The 17,553-nt window shown below is 36.4% G+C and overlaps 1 protein-coding gene across 1 annotated transcript in view; it reads right to left on the bottom strand.

The window, feature by feature from the left end:
* Positions 1-17,553, bottom strand: part of LOC137408385 (mediator of RNA polymerase II transcription subunit 14-like) — a 57,479-nt gene that overhangs the window by 19,179 nt on the left and 20,747 nt on the right. The window contains exons 13-20 of the mRNA XM_068094897.1: positions 17,313-17,409; positions 14,277-14,436; positions 13,459-13,654; positions 10,857-11,061; positions 8,421-8,532; positions 7,835-7,997; positions 6,511-6,590; positions 581-763 (exon numbers count right to left, since the gene is read on the bottom strand). Coding sequence (XP_067950998.1) covers positions 581-763; positions 6,511-6,590; positions 7,835-7,997; positions 8,421-8,532; positions 10,857-11,061; positions 13,459-13,654; positions 14,277-14,436; positions 17,313-17,409 — 1,196 coding nt within the window. The remainder of the gene's footprint in view (positions 1-580; positions 764-6,510; positions 6,591-7,834; positions 7,998-8,420; positions 8,533-10,856; positions 11,062-13,458; positions 13,655-14,276; positions 14,437-17,312; positions 17,410-17,553) is intronic.

Genomic DNA, 17,553 nt, shown 5'->3' with positions numbered 1-17,553 from the left:
CACACAAAATTTAATGCAAATATGCTGTTCGGGTTTATTAGACCCGACGATAAATTTTTGTTAAAAATCGACGGAACACATGAGAACGCGTTGTCATAGCAACCTGAAATTTTGTGACAACACTCCGGAGGTGTTTCCCAGCAAACGCTGCAATGGGTTTTTTCCATAGTGCAAATATGCAAGTGTATACAACTCCATTCAGGGAACTTTTGGATCAGATCTCGTATAGATAGAAAGGTACATATTTAGCCTATATATAGATATAAAGGTACATACATAGCCTATATGTAGATATAAAGGTACATACATAGCCTATATGTAGATATAAAGGTACATACATAGCCTATATGTAGATATACATGTACATACCTAGCCTATATGTAGGTATAAGGGTACATACATATCCTATATGTAGATATAAAGGCATGTACATATCATATATGTAGATATAAAGGTACATACGTAGCCTATATCTAGATATATAGCTCATACGTAGATACAAAAAGGTGCATACATAGCCTATTATAAAGGTACATACATATCCTATATGTAGATACATGTTATTTACATGTCAACCAACCTGCATAAACTGCGCCAGTGAAGTGCCTGGAGAGTTTATAAGTTCCTCAAGGAAGTGAGCGGTCAGAGTATGAGGATTCTGGGAAACTTTGTCAACAGTCGAGCAAACAGTGAAAGCGACTTCAAAAGGAGTTTCAATCCGGTCTCCATTGGGCTTTCTGTCTCCCTGCCAGCTCAAGCCAACCTGAAGAACAAGGATACATATTTACCACAACTGCAGAACACGAGAACAAAACATTCTGCAGTCAACAAAAATAATAAAAAACCTGACTATAAGAGCTGAATGAGAAGAAATGACTAGATGACTAAAGACAGTTTACACGCAAATACATACATGGAAGTACATATATGTAAATACAAACATGTAAGTACATACATGTAAATACATACATGTAAATACATACATGTATGTACATATATATGCAAATACAAACATGCAAACACCTTCATGTAAATACATACATACAAGTAAGTATATATATGTAAATATGTACATACATGCCAGTAATACACGTAAATACATACAAGTAAGTACATAAATGTAAATACATACATGTAAGTGCATACAAGTAAATACATACATGTAAGTACATATATGTAAATACAAACATGTAAGTACATACATGTAAATACATACATGTATGTACATATATGCAAATAGAAACATGCAAACACATACATGTAAATACATACATACAAGTGAGTACATACATGCAAATACATACATGTAAGTACATACATGTAAATACATACATGTAAGTACATACATGTAAATACATACATGTAAGTACATACATGTAAATACATACATGTAAATACATACAAATAAGTACATACATGTAAATAAATACAAGTACATACATGTAAATACATACAAGTAAGTACATACATGTAAATACATACATGTAAGTACATACATGTAAATACATACATGTAAGTACAGACAGGTAAATACATACAAGTAGGTACATATAAGTACATACATACATGTAAGTACATACATATCAATACATACAAGTGGAAATATGCAAATACATACATTTAAGTACATACACGTACAAGCAAACATCTTCAAACCTAGAACATCAATTGTACTGTGATTCAACTGGCATATCAGAATCTCTATAATCGTTATCGTTATGCTACAGCCAAAAATAGAGTTGCAGCCCTCTGAATATAATATGCATTTCTGATAATTAAACTACGTACAGTAGAAGCTCCCGAAAAGAGTCCGAATAAGAAATTTCCAAGCTACAAAACGTCTTTTCGAAAAACATTGCTCTGAATAACAAGATGCTTCTAAATACGAAAAGATGAAAATCAAAACTGGCCAATGCCAAACAAACATACAGTTTGTAGCTTTTCTCAATATTTAATTTTCATCTATAGGTACTTGTTCTACTTATTATGTCCTAGTCTAATTCTAACATGCCTTTATTACAGGTTTTAACTGTTATTTATAATTTGTACAAATATTATGACCGAGTTTTGTGGGAGCTGGGAATGGAATTAGAACATTTATTGGGTAAAATAAATTTCTATTTAAAAATTTTCTGCTTGTGAAATGGCTTTATACTAGGATAATATAGGAGGATAATAAACTAGGAATATATACTTTATATATTAAGAACGAATTAATTTCATAAGTGAGTGACTATAAACCTAGAGTGGCTTGATCATATTTCAGCATTACTCAATATAGCAGAAGTTTCATAATTGTCTGTCCACATAGCTACATAGGCTACGATACCTCTAGCAGATTTTAAGCACTTGTTTCAAATGACAGTTTATCTGTTTGACTATTTTGTGAGGGCTAATAAATAAGGATTCTTCATTTATAGAAAGAGTTTTATCATAAGCAGACGCCTAATATTTTTCCAAATGTTATTATAATACCTACTGATAATTCACAAAATTTTTCTTGAGAATGATGCGGTCATGTGATCCATTTTAGAGGCAGGCTCGGGGCCACTAGTGAGTATTGAGCGCACTGCACTATTTGCTGGCTAGACGACAGTAAGGTGCACTAGGCACTGCACTAGCACTAGTGCATGGCATAGTAATAATATAAAATGCACTAGGCACTGCACTAGCAGAAATTCTTGTGCATTAGGCACTGCACTAACACTAGTGCATGGCATAGTAATAATATAAAATGCACTAGGCACTGCACTAGCAGAAATTCTTGTGCACTAGGCACTGCACTAGCACTAGTGCATCGAAAAGCGAAGTCAAAAATGCACTAGGCACTGCAATAGCAAAAATTCTTGTGCACTAGACATTGCACTAGCACTAATGCAGTGTAAAATCATAAATGCACTAGGCACTTCACTATTAAACTTCACTAGGCACTAGACCAATGAGCTTTTTTGCTATAGCAGCTGCAAGAATTGCTTGCTAATCAACAGATATCTACTGCTATCCGCTGCAATAGTACAATTATAGCCGTGCAAAGGATGTCAGCCATGTATTTGTCAAATAAACTAGCCTCACCTAAAATTTCAAACAAACCATAGACCTACAATAATGCTCAATATTAAATAGTGCCGATGACAACAGATATCAAATAGTGCAATGTATTACAATTACAATAACTAAATATACTAAGCAAGCATGGAATGGAAGAATTCACTTCTTATTACATAAATGTACTATGTACAACAAGAAAATCTACCCTTGGATAAACCAGTATCATGTAAACAGTAAGTCATATTGATGGCAAAATTGATAAGCAATATTGTTCAGAGAAGATGTTTATTAGACCGAAGGAACATTAGCCTTTCAAAGTTGGCGTCAGTCAGTTTAGATCTAGTTTAGACTAGTGCATTCTATGTCGCACTAGGCACTGCACTTGCACTAGTGCATTTATGAAAAAGTTTCCAATCCGCACTAGGCATTGCACTAGAGCATTTTATGTTGCACTGTGCACTGCACTTGCACTAGTGCGTTTATGGGAATTTTCTAATCCGCACTAGGCACTGCACTAGTACATATCATGTCACACTAAGCACTGCACTTGCACTAGTGCACCCAGGGACTCATGTCAAATTTGCACTAGCATTGCACTAGACATTTCTATTTTTAGATTGCACTGCACTATGCACTGCACTAGTGCAGTTCACTAGTGCAGTGCAGTGCGCACTGCACTGCTAGTGGCCCCAAGTCTGTTTAGAGGTTTTCTAAAATGGCCAACCGAGACACATGCTCCAGAATTGAATAGAAATCAGTTAACAAATTTTTGTTAGCTGTTGGTTGCGTAAACCCGGTGAGATTTACAGGTGAATGTTTATGCAAAGAACGGTTTTAGCAAAAAATATATACAAATGGGCTTAACTGTATAGAGACGGCAGGACAAGTATTGATGGTGAAGAGAGACCAGGTAGACTTGTTGATGTGAGAAGCTCTAACATGAGTGAAGCAGGAAATGAGCTTTTTTAGTGTGAGAGAAGGGTAACACTGGAAGACGTTGCCAAGAAATTTGGTGTATCAGCTGGTACAGCACACACTTATTCATGACTTTCGGCTTACTCTAAAGTCAGCTGTTCCGGCAATACAAAAACAATAATAAACAATACTATAGCAATACTACTACAGTAATATCACTACAACAACATCAAGTAATTGTTTTTTTCCGAAAAGTATCCAGAAACGATCTTGCTAACCGTTTTCAAAAAGAGTTTAAATGGAAACTAGAAACTCCCCTATACACATTGATTCAGACTTTACATCATCACTTATATTCATATACTAAAATAGCCTCAAATGATTCAAACTGAGAGACAGGAAATAGATACAATTGCTACAACTTACTATAGGTACAACCAACTTACTTATAACCAACAACATGTCAACTGATGAAATTTTACAGAAACCAATACATGAATCCGACTTGAAATAAGCAAATAAAAGTGTATGTGATGTGATCATATCTGTACAGGTTGTTATCTTCAACCATAAAAAACATGAAATTCTCACAATTTAGCTTACCTAATCATCAAAAACCTAGTTTTACAGCTGTTTGATTTACATATTTAAAATGAGGACAAAATGAGGACTGATCTATAAAAATAAGCTAGGTGAATGCCTGGCGTTGCCCAAGTAATGAAAAAGTCAGCAAAGAAAATTTATTTTTATTTAACACATAACAACAGTCACTGTTCTAACTTTTAAAGTTCATATCATGAAAAAAGTGTTTTGTGCAATTAAAATGAATTAAGAGACAAGATAAAACAACTATAAAAATTTTAAAATGTAAATATGAAATAATTAGCAAGTAATGGCTAAAAAAGTCTGATTTGCTATGATTACAATGAAAAATTATTCGGTATATAATTATATGATTTTAATCCGTTTTAGTGTTGGCAGCGTAAAGTGAAAATGTTGTGCAGAGTGGTATAAAAATCCAGTGATTATCTAATGCAAACACCCCCTGTTAAAAATTGTCAAAATTTAACTTGGAAGAATTTAGCTTACTAAACACATACTAAAAGCTAAGTTTTAGTATGTGTTTTACTAGACTGACCTTCAACTTTGTCATCGGCTAAAATTTTATCATTTAAGTGGTTTCGGTTTCGTTTTTACTAAAACTAATAATGCTGAAGAAAGTGAGATGGAGAGAAAGCGAGCATCGTATCTCTTTCAAGAGGGATTTTGGCGAAAAGCATATCAGCATTTTCGTTATTCGTCGTAAACAGTACACCGACTGCCAAATTTTAATTTCGAGAGAAATTTTTGTCGATACATGACGGAGAAAAAATCGAAACAAATTCCGTCCTTGTATGGAGAGGATGGAAAAACATCGTGTTCCATATTGCAAGGCGAAAAAATCTTATAACAGGAGCATCGCAACCTTAGGGCACACTGTATTACCTAATAATTTAGCGTTTGCAATCGCAAAAAGGATATACAGTATATGGTAAGAGCAACTGGTGGGATAAGAACTGCTTAGCCGTGTGGCTACGCGCACTTGTTAGTAGACTTGTTAGTAGACTTGTTAGTAGACTTGTTAGTAGACTTGTTAGTAGACTTACGATTTGAATGTTGCGAGTTCAAATCCAGTACGAAGGTGATTTTTCATTGCTAAAACCTTATCACTATAACTGAGCAGACGACTACAGATGACAAACAATGAGATTTATATGAATTGAAATGTTTGTTGTTTGTCCAGTTAACAGCAATCGATTAAAATACAGACGCCTGCACACTTGCAGTTTTGTGTGCCATGAGAGGTAATGATTATATGCACAATTATTTTCAAGCATGACAAGGTGGCTACACGGTTTAGTAGCAGTGCGCTTGGCTTCACATCTGTGCATCCAACCGTATGGGTTTGATTCCTGCGAAGTGCAATCTTTTTTCTTAACATTCTTAGCGAGCTTCAGACAGACTCAACTCTAATTATAGTTAGGATTAAAATACATGTATTAGCTCAAGTTACTAGCTTAAGTTACTCAAATTCATTGGGTAAAGAAACTTAGCCGATGGCAACTACAATATCTGCCACTGCTTGTAAGGTATTTTAAGGTTGACTTGCAACAAAATTTACATTACAATTACTTGGTATCAAAAGGTTCACCCTGTCTTACTCTGCTGTGTTGTAAGTGCAAAATATGTGGAAATGTGATTACAAGCTCTTAAAAGCTCAAAAATGAACAGTTAATCGCAGCCACACGAAACCGCCGTAGTTTGGATTCTCTTTCCAAAACTACATTTTCATATAACACATTATTATGAGTAATAATGTGTTATATGAAAATTTTAGTTTTCCAACAAGGGGTAAAGTTTACTTCGCACACCACCGTAATAAAGCTTATGTCTATGGTTCATGTGATGCCCATGTAAATGTTGAGAAGCTGCCACAAAGAACCCTTCGAATAATTGCAAACAGTTATCCAAATTTTTAAGTTAACTTACTGAGTGTACCGTACATACCAGGTAGTTTTTCGAAGGACCATAGGCTAGTTGTAAGGACTTGAAAGCAAACTTGTACAGTTTCACATCCTGTTTGTGTTCTACAATATAAAACCTGCATAGACATAGCACATAGAGGTATCATATAGATATAACAAAGAGACACGACCTTATACATCAGTGCATATCTCTAGAAACACTGACTAGATACAAGCAGGACATGCAGGACATGCAGAACAAACTAGACAATCCTTTCATAATACTACACAGATAATCATATTTTTTAACTATTACAATGAACAAACAGATAAACTACTAAGATTCCTTTATGCTGAATGACTTTGGCTGGATTTATGCTATCAATTAATACACAGAAACGCTAGTGTTTGAAAAGTGAGCACACTGGTGACAATCTTCTTTTACTTATCTGAATTAAACACTGGCAGTTGGATACTACTAATGGTTTGATACTACTAACAGTTTAATACTACTAACAGTTTGATACTACTAACAGTTTGATACTACTATCAGTTTGATACTACTAACAGTTTGATACTACCAACAGTTTGATACTACTAACAGTTCAATACTGCTAACAGTTTGATACTACTAACAGTTCGGTACTACTAACAGTTCGATACTACTAACAGTTTGATACTACTAACAGTTCGGTACTGCTAACAGTTCGATACTACTAACAGTTCGATACTACTAACAGTTTGATACTACTAACAGTTCTGTACAACTAACACTTCGATACTACTAACAGTTCGATAGTGCTAACAGTTCAATACTACTAACAGTACGATACTACTAACAGTTCAATACTACTAACAGTACGATACTACTAAAAGTTCGATACTACTAATAGTTCGATACTACTAACAGTTACATGTAGGTACTACTAACAGTTAGTTACTAGTAACAGTTCGGTACTACTAAAAGTACAGTTGTACTATAAATGGGAGCAGCCGTGAACAGCAGGTTGCGGTTCAATTCCAGGAAAAGGTTGTGTAGGCTATAGGAATGGTGTTTAACCTTGAACTGCTCTAACAGCTCAGTACTACTATCAGCTCACTGTTGGTATCCTCTCATGCAAACCACATGGTTTGTATGTGATTTGCACGTATTTAACAGACACAAATGTGCTGAAATGATGTTACTAGTTTCATGGTTGCTTGTCCCTCTCGCGCTCAAATTGCAGCCTTATGTATCTCTATTCAGTGCCTTGAATGCCAACTATAGACATAAGCGCGATTGATGAAGATGATGTGCGGCATGGCTGTACTCGTAAAGGAACTGCTAACTTGTAAAAGAATCGATAACTTGTACAGGAGCTGCTAACCTGCAAAGGAGCGACTGTAGCTAGTGCAGAGATTGTACAGCTTGACCATGGCCTTCCAGTCTTTGATTATTTCATCCACCGTCCCGGATACATTTCTACCATTTTTCATGTCGTACGTTTGAATACACTGATAGCTACTCACACCTTCCTCAGATACAGGGTTCTAATAACACAAATACAACTGCTTGCTTTACTCTTGCGATCTACAATGCAGATGTACTCGAAAACTTTTGTGCTGTATTGTTTACAATTGTCAATGTTGTATTGAGGCGCATGAGGTAAGCACATGGTTTGAAGCGAATAAAAGCTTCTACTTCAGTTTACTCCCTCCTAAACAACACAACTAACAACTACTGAGTCAGCATAAAACTGAATACAAGACAACGAATCATCAGCTACATAAGAGAGTGGACTGATAAATCTACATTGACCTCAGACGAATATAAGAGTCAAGACGTCACCTGACTGATCAAATGAATAGTTAACTGTGTTTCCTTTCATGAATTTACGCTGTGATAAGCAAGTTATCTTCCAGTAATAAAACAAGTTCAAAAAGCAGACATCAATGAAGTGGTTGTACACATACCTTGGAGAAGATATACTCGAGCACCCAGTGCATGTGTTCCAGATTAACTCTGATGGTAACCTGCAGCAAAGTGGACAACAGCTCATCTGCCTCTCCATATAAAGTCGGCAGCCTAAAAGAGAAAGACAACATCCTGAAGCAACCCAAACTCAACAAGTCAAAACAACCTTTACTAAGACTTAAACACATACTCATGCACATGCACACACATGCACTCGCTCATCAGGTGTCTTTTATCTTAACAAAAACTCCTGACTACTAATATAATATACTAGAAATTCCCCTGTCATACAGCCCACAACCAAAGTGGCAATTCATAACAATTCAACAGATGAACCTGGGTCCATATTGTTGGCTGCACTGAATTTATTAACGGTGTCAGGTCAAGCTTGTTGGCACGTATGACATAGTTGTATTTGAGCATTGTATGTAATGAAATGTTTCTCATTACATCCAGTGCATACGAGCTGTGAAAAGTTGTTGTCAAGTCTGCCTAGAAAGTTGTTACGCAGTTCTTGAAAATCAGGACCATCTAAAGATTGAAAATGAGGAATCTGATGGAGGGGGCAGCATTGGGAGGAGCAATATTGTTTTGTGCAATATTTGGTGCAATATTTTCATGTTCGATGATGTCAATAAAATCATGATCATCATCTGGAAACAAAGGGGCTGTCAAGTCCATGTCTTTTACAGCGCCTACAACATCTACTAAAGAATTCCCTGAATCAGATGAGTTGTTGTTATTATTTTGAGTAGCGTCTAGTTGAACATTAGCATTTGATGTTGGCAGTTGTTGTGAGGACCTTCTATTTCTCCTCCTTCGTAATAATTGGGAGACACATGGACGTCCACTGCGACAACGTGGTGTTCTGGAAGGTTGTATGTCCATGGTAGTTGTCAAGATGTTTTGAAATGAAATTCAAAAGGTCAATTATGCAAAACAAAAGGTTGTAAAAAATCAGACCTAACTTACTACTATCCCAAACCTATGTTTTACAACAATAAAATATATATTAATTAAAGCTGTAGGCCTAACCTACTGTACTGTATGTAATTTAACTAACAACAGCAATAATGAAATATGTTTATTATATCTCTGAAATGCACTATTAGAAGTAAAATGGCAAGCTGCTGTGTAATATACAGTTTGAAAGTTGGTTGTGTTGAATGTAGAATGGTTTTGACATCTGTAACAGAAGCAAGCATTAGCATTCACACGTCTGGAAGTTTTCTGCAAACTGGAACAAAATAGAAAATGTTCTTGTCATAAAAGGGCATTGTAGTTCGGCCCTAGCTTGTACATAAGATGTAAATAAATTTGGCTAATGTTCTAGATAATTTAATGAAACCTTCGGTAATTACACAAAAAAACATAGGCTGATAACTGTGTACCCCACATTTATACCTGTAAATCGGTCTATGCCTCAAACGGTCTACGTTTATTACAGAAACCTTTGGCAATTGGACAATGCGATAGGCTGGTGAAATGTGCACGTTTTTCTCGTAAAATGCGCATGGCTTTATGGTTCTACTATCTGTCGCACAGCTTTATGGGCATTTTCTTGGCCGGTCTTAATTTTGATTAAAAAGGCTTGTCAAGTTTTAATAGCGATTTTATGCCAAATTAATTTTTCTATTTATGTATAGTCCGATCATATGGGTAAGTTTTAGGATATTGTTGACACTTTTCAAAGACTTGATAACATATTTAAATAGGTTTATATGTGTTTTGTATCATTATTATACTTAAACGACTCCACAGAAAAATGGTTAAATTTTTCGAATGGATTTCGGTACAAGGGTTTGGGTATGGCCGATGATGGATAATTTTCAGGAGTTGTGTGCACATATGCATTTATCATAAAGCTTCCAAACACTCGCTTCGCTCGTGTTTGGTCGTGGGACTAGATGAATGCCCGACATTGCACGGGTCATAAAATAATTACTGAATGAATTTGAGTAACTTACCTGGTAAGCTAGTCTAAATCTTTACTATAGTAATAGCCAAGAAGCCAGCTCGATGACACGCTTAACGATGTTATAAGCAACGTAAAGCTGACCAATAGCATTTCCGTAAGCAATGGATAAGTATGTGCCCTATCATTTTTTAGTATGGCAAGGACAGTGCAAGGCGTAGTGCAATAGATTAGCTCACAGGTCTGTAGACCTTTAGGTTCTGAGTTCAAAACTGGTGGGAAGTGAATTTTTTGTTCATAAAGCTTATCGGTTTAACTGGACAGACGAACAATGGCAGACAAAGACTGAGATTTATAGACCTTAGATATGTGTATGCATCTACATACACTCCAAATTCCACCAAATGCACAAAATCCCACCACCTTCTACATTTCAAATTGTATTGGAAACATATTTTTGCAATCAATTTTCAAGCCAGCAGTAAAAAGAAGTCTCTGCTAAAAATAATATCCTACTCACCCTAGTAGTGTGAGGCGGCAAGGTATCGCCCCCTCCTCATCCTGCAGTCCTTGGTGGGCAATTCCCTCTTTAGTCAAATGTTCAGCGAGGGAGACAAACTCGGCTCGCAACTCGCACTGGCTCACAACGCTCACAAGCTCACTGACAAAATAGCACGACTCCTCAGATCTAGAGGATTCCATTTCTTCGGCTGTATTGTTGACCTCTGAAAATATGATGAGGCAAGCATTGTTCATTCCTTCTTTCATAAGCTCATAGAAAAGGAATTATTCAGTTAGCTTGCTAGTAAACAGGAAACATAAATTAGCAATTTGTCGCCATGTTGAAGGCTAAAATCAAGAGAAGGCAACATGCATATTGAAGGCAAGCCAAAATTTAGGACTAGAAAATCGTATATCGGAGTGGACATACCAGCGCTGACATTATTTCACATTTTAGAGTTGTCCGTCCAAATTTTTGTTAGCGGCGTTAACAAAGGATATGTTTTCTTTAGCAAAACCTTGTATGATAATTGATGCTACCAAACAATATAAAATCTGCATGATGGTTGTCAAAGGAGCCTCATTTCTGAAACAAAATGAATGACAGAAGAGTGGAGGAAAAACTAAGTTTTATGCGACTTCAATTGTATTTCCTTAATCAAACTTTAACTTATGCTCCACTCCACATCCAACGTCCTGTGGATTAAATAATAAAATGCAAAATAATAATACATAAATTATGTAAATCTAAACTATATATGGTGTAAGTTAAAATAATTTGCAATAGATGTTTCGATCAATCACTCCATCATTGAACCTACTGATCGCTCGGTGATCACTCTGTTCCTCCGTCCCTAAAGTACAGGATCCATAAAATCCTACTTTTACTGGTTATTACTTTATTAATTTATGCAGTTATACTTGAAGTTTTTATATTAAGTTTTGTATATAACATACACAATATATTCTATATATATTTCTCAAAGTCCGTCCGTCTGTCATTCCGGCTATAGCCATTATTAGAACAGCTGAGCTGGACAATGATGACGGAACGTCATGGAGTACCATCATTAGAAGCCTAGCCTTATTAACTAGCTTAGTGGAATTTTCCATTGGCAATATGCCAAGCTAATAGCTTGAAAGGTAAAGTTGTTTGACAAAGTTTTAAAACCTTTACAGTTGTTTTTATTTTTCTCTTAATTCATTTCAGCTACACAAAACACTTTTCTCATGATATGTAGTAGGAAAGTTAGAATGGGAAATGTTGTTATATATTAAATACAAATCAATTTTCTGTCCAAAGACTTTTTTATTACTCGCGCAACGCCGGGTGGTACAGCTAGTATAAGTATATGATATAAGTAAACAACATATATAATATATAAGCTTTATATAATGCCTTTATTTTAAAGTTATTTGTAATTACTTGTTTTGCTGGGTTGTTAATGAGTGAAACAAAATTCAATGCATGCTAACAAAAATATTTGCTAACACTCCAACACAAAATGGTTTCAACATAAGAAAGAGATATCGGAATAGACCAACTTCGTATGTCCAGGTTTCAATTTGGGTGTACTTATATATAGCAACTTGAATCACTTAGATAAATCTGAAATAGCATATTGAGTGAGCAGATCTTACACGAAGCTGGTTCCAAAACTGAAGACTGTGTCATGTGGGTGAAAAGCAAATCGAACGTGACATCAGACCTGACACGGCTAGTAGAGACAACGTAGTACTTAAGCATAACTGGGTAGGCAAGGAGAATGTTGACCTACAACTCTGTTAAACACTTTCTTAAGTGTACAGAGTTTGTACTACTAACAACTGACTAGTGTACAGAGCTTGTACTCCTAACTACTGACTAGTATACAGAACTTGTACTCCTAACTACTGACTAGTATACAGAGCTTGTACTCCTAACTACTGACTAGTGTACAGAGTTTGTACTACTAACTACTGACTAGTATACAGAGCTTGTACTCCTAACTACTGACTAGTGTACAGAGCTTGTACTCCTAACTACTGACTAATGTACAGAGTTTGTACTACTAACTACTGATTAGTATACAGAGTTTGTACTCCTAACTACTGACTAGTGTACAGAGCTTGTACTCCTAATTACTGACTAGTGTACAGAGCTTGTACTCCTAATTACTGACTAGTATACAGAACTTGTACTCCTAACTACTGACTAGTATACAGAGCTTGTACTCCTAACTACTGACTAGTGTACAGAGTTTGTACTACTAACTACTGACTAGTATACAGAGCTTGTACTCCTAACTACTGACTAGTGTACAGAGCTTGTACTCCTAACTACTGACTAATGTACAGAGTTTGTACTACTAACTACTGATTAGTATACAGAGTTTGTACTCCTAACTACTGACTAGTGTACAGAGCTTGTACTCCTAATTACTGACTAGTGTACAGAGCTTGTACTCCTAACTACTGACTAGTGTACAGAGCTTGTACTCCTAACTACTGACTAGTGTACAGAGCTTGTACTCCTAGCTACTGACTAGTGTACAGAGTTTGTACTCCGACCTACTGATAAGCTATAGATGACGGCTTGCGCAGTCAGACAATGAGTAACAGTACAGAGATTAAAGACTCACCCATGAGTGTCTGAATGCTGTGCGCATGAACAAGGGATTTGTTATCTAGCCTAGTCAGAGGTCCAGGTTTCATGTAAAGCCTTGGTATATCAGGGGCACTATTGTCATCCGTGTAAGTGCAAGGGGACACAGGCAATAGGTAGAACCTGTGCTGCAGTGACAGGGGGTTGCTGTCAGTAACATCCACGACAACCACCTGCAAGAAATGACTACTGACGCTAGACACTACAAATCAACGCTGACATACCACAAATAGAGATATTCATAGCGATTGCTACGAAAGGGGTAATACCTTCTTACTAGTGCTCTCAATACCCTGCATGCTGCTACAATCTAATTTAATATAATGAATAACAATGTAAAATAATAAAATGTAACCTAATACGACAGCAAAACATATTCTATGGATGCATAATATAAATAACACAAGATATGAGCACATCTCAATTTTTTACTATAATAAGAAGTCTCTGTCTGTCGCTTGAAAGTTACAAAAAAATTGCATTTATTGTGATTTGAACATACAACTTTTGGCTTGGTAGACCGCCACTATCACCTATGTCAATCGGATACCCTAACCACATCATGGTACAATAGTGCAGTTAGTTACCAGGCACTAGTTAAAATAATTTGATGAACTTTTATAGAAGTTATAAGAATGCTATGATGCTGCAATATAAATTTAGGAATGAATTTATCTGATATCCAATTCAATCAAACACTCCTTCGTTAGGTCTGTCAGAAACACAAGATGTTATTATATGCAAATGCTATAAACAGGCACACAGGAATGTATTATATACAGTAAATACACAGACCACATAAAGTGATTCCTGCAGCGGCACTTTGACGTAGAGGACGCTGGAGCCGAGTTGGCTGACTGGGTGCTGATCAGCCTGCACAAAAGGCAACTTGTCCTGACAGAGTGTCCGTATGTACTGAATAGATGACCGGCATCTCTCCATTCCAATCCACAACCTATCAGGTGAATCACATGGTATACAATAGCAGCATGCCGACCACCTTAAAAATTGACTGTTTGTGGTTTTATAGTCTTTATTATTTACCGTGTTTTAAAAGTAGACTGTTCCTACTAAAAATCTACTTAATACCATTTACTGTACTCTACGAATGGAGAGCTCATAAACAGCGATGCTCTCTTATATATACTCTGCATACCCTAGGACACTTTTATTTTGCTAGTATTTAGTTTCGTGAGTAGCACACAGAGTAAAATTTCGCTGCAACTTAATTTCGCGGCTCTGATGAGTGCGAAAATATAGTGATGTGAAAATAAATGCAGTGGAAAAAACAGATTATATTCCTCAGGTCCAGTTTGCTAATAAGAAAAAAAATTCAATTTGGGACTAGTTCGTATTTGTAAACCGCAGGTTGAAATGTGTGGGTGAGATCGATAATTCAATTTGATCACTTGCTGCCATTTGTTTCTTGGACTATCAGTGACGTCTAGGTCCCTCCCGCCGTGACTTTCACAATCGAATCCCAAGAAGAAGAAAATAGATAGGTAACAACCAACTTCACAACCAAAACTGTATAACCCTTTCGCTGCCATAAACACATTTATGCGTTTTCTAAGGGCCACTGCCATAAACGCATTTTCGGAATTTCTCAGCAATTGCGTGGTAACCTGATTTTATTATTCGTTGACCACATAACCCACGGTCTTTAAGAGTTTTATGAAATTGACTGTGTTGTCCGAAGATTTCTCTATAAAATCAGCCTAAAATAACGAAACAATTTCAAACTTTAGTTTGAGAATTTCTAATCTAAAAACGAACATTTTTGTGTGAGTTCATTAACTACCCGTGCGAGTCATAAAACAGGTAATTAGCTGTTGATGACATTATAGCTAATCAATATTTAGATTTTCGTGATTATACAGATAATTAAAGTAGCAGCACTGTCTTTAATGTGTCTGTTCACAACCAAAACTTTATAATGTGGTTGGACCTGTTGAGGGTTGATATTTTTTTTGGTTGGCAATAAAATTCATCATTACAATAATTATTCTTCAATTTTATGACTTCACCTACCAGACTTTCATCCTCATCAGTTACAAATTCCGTGACTAAGCTGATATCATCTTAATTTGCTTTGCCATGCTGCTCAGTCGGTGTATTAGCTATAATGAGTTTACTAGAAATTTCCCATTGAGCCCAACCACAGACGAAAATTGCCTGCATTTCTAATATGACGATTTTATTGTGGATATCAATAAACAAAGCTATTTAATTTCACGTTTTCGCTCGTTCGTTATGATAGTTTAGTTTCGCTCATAAAATTTTCGCGAGAGGATGACTCCGCGAAAATGCGAAAGTTAGATGACGCGAATACCTAAGTGTCCTAGGGTAATGAACCTGGCTTATATTGGCTTGGAAATGTTAAACATTAGGAAAATGAGCAACTCTTCCCTGAATGTTTGATGCAAAGGATGTCTAGAGCATTGGCTGAAATCATTGTTACATTCATTGGAGGAGTAGATTTATCACATGAACATTATATACAAAGCATTATCTACTTTTTCCGGTGTTGGTGAAATGAAAGGGAAGACAACTCCCAATGAAATATTCTACAGTAAACTAATGGCACTTTTTTGAAATGTTTTACATTTTGTTAACTGAACTGTCATTTTATATTTGCCAAGTGCAGGTAGCAAAACTTCTTACTGTTAGCATTACCTGCACAAATAAAAAGAAATAAAAAAGTATTATGGAGTAGATTTTGGTCATGGAATTGGGGTCATAGGGTTGAGGTCATAGGGTTGAGGTCATAGGGTTGAGGTCATAGGGTTGAGGTCATGGGGTTGGGGTCATGGGGTTGGGGTCATGTCGGGATAATGCTAAATAGCGTCAAGTAGTGTCCTGACATTGCATATTACCAGTATACGTTGTAGAAATAATTTTGGCAGTATGAATGCTATCTTAAAGCACACGAGTAATAGATAAAAGACTTGAATGATTCATGTTGAGTTAGTGTCATTCAGAAATGCTTTGTCATCTACCAAAAGTGCTTCCTATTTAAAGGCATAATGTGAACAGTGAACTATAAATACCGTAAGTCCTCATGCTCAAGCCGCGTGGCTTGTGCTCACAAACAGACGACTCACGAAGGAAAAAATAATCCTCCAACAAGCCGTCTATGGTATCTAGCCGCCCTTACCAACAAACCGCATATGCCCACAGACCGCGGCTAACGACTGAAGTTTTGTCATCCTTGACCCCTTCGGGAGCAAGAGTGTTGAGACAGGTTTCGCTATACCCCCGTCCTCTTGAATAAGAAAAACTGTTTTGCACTCAGTTTGGTCCATAATTTTTGCTTCGATGTCAGCAAGTATTAACACGCTCCCAACCACTTGTCTCTCACTCGTGTGTCGCGAATTCATCTCGACTTAGAGCGATAAATTCTTCTCTAGTCTAAAGTATTCCATAAACATGACCTTGAAAATAAACGAGTAGGTCGCCAAAACCCCCGTACATAAAAGTGTATCACGAATGCGATTCTATGGTTATAGCGCGGGAGCCGAGCAGAAACTGCCTTTATCGAGAAGCCGCTCTGAGCCCCAAGTAAGTTTTAAAAGAATGGCTTTAAGCCGCGGTCTATGACCTTGAACCAGAAGCCGCACCCAACGACAAGCGGCATGGCTTGAGCATGAGGACTTACGGTATATAAAATCTAGCCTATGATCCAATTGAATTATACAAACAAGTCTGTTACTGAGCTATGAATGAAAAAGGAATAAGGGATAAAACACAAAGAAAGAGTAATGTGCATATAAATCAATCATGAGTCCAGAGTGAAGAGAATGAGGGAGGAGACATGAGGAAAAGACATACTTAAGGGAGTGTAGAAAACCCTTCAATACTTCAGGCTTCTGCTGCTTGTTTGGAAGGTTGAGGTGTTGCTGAATCTCAGAAACAACCTTGCTGCAATCTGCAACAAACATGCACCAATATACACAGTCGCTGTGGTTTACTTAATGATGTTTATGAAATCAACAAATTGCACAATTAAATCCCATCATAACGTTACTATAACGCACCACAAAACTACCATAAATCTACCATAAAGCTACCA

Source organism: Watersipora subatra, chromosome 11 (genome assembly GCF_963576615.1).
Source record: "Watersipora subatra chromosome 11, tzWatSuba1.1, whole genome shotgun sequence".
NCBI lineage: Eukaryota > Metazoa > Bryozoa > Gymnolaemata > Cheilostomatida > Watersiporidae > Watersipora > Watersipora subatra.
Note: the sequence above shows the minus strand (reverse complement) of the source record. Positions and strands in the feature narration are given on the sequence as shown.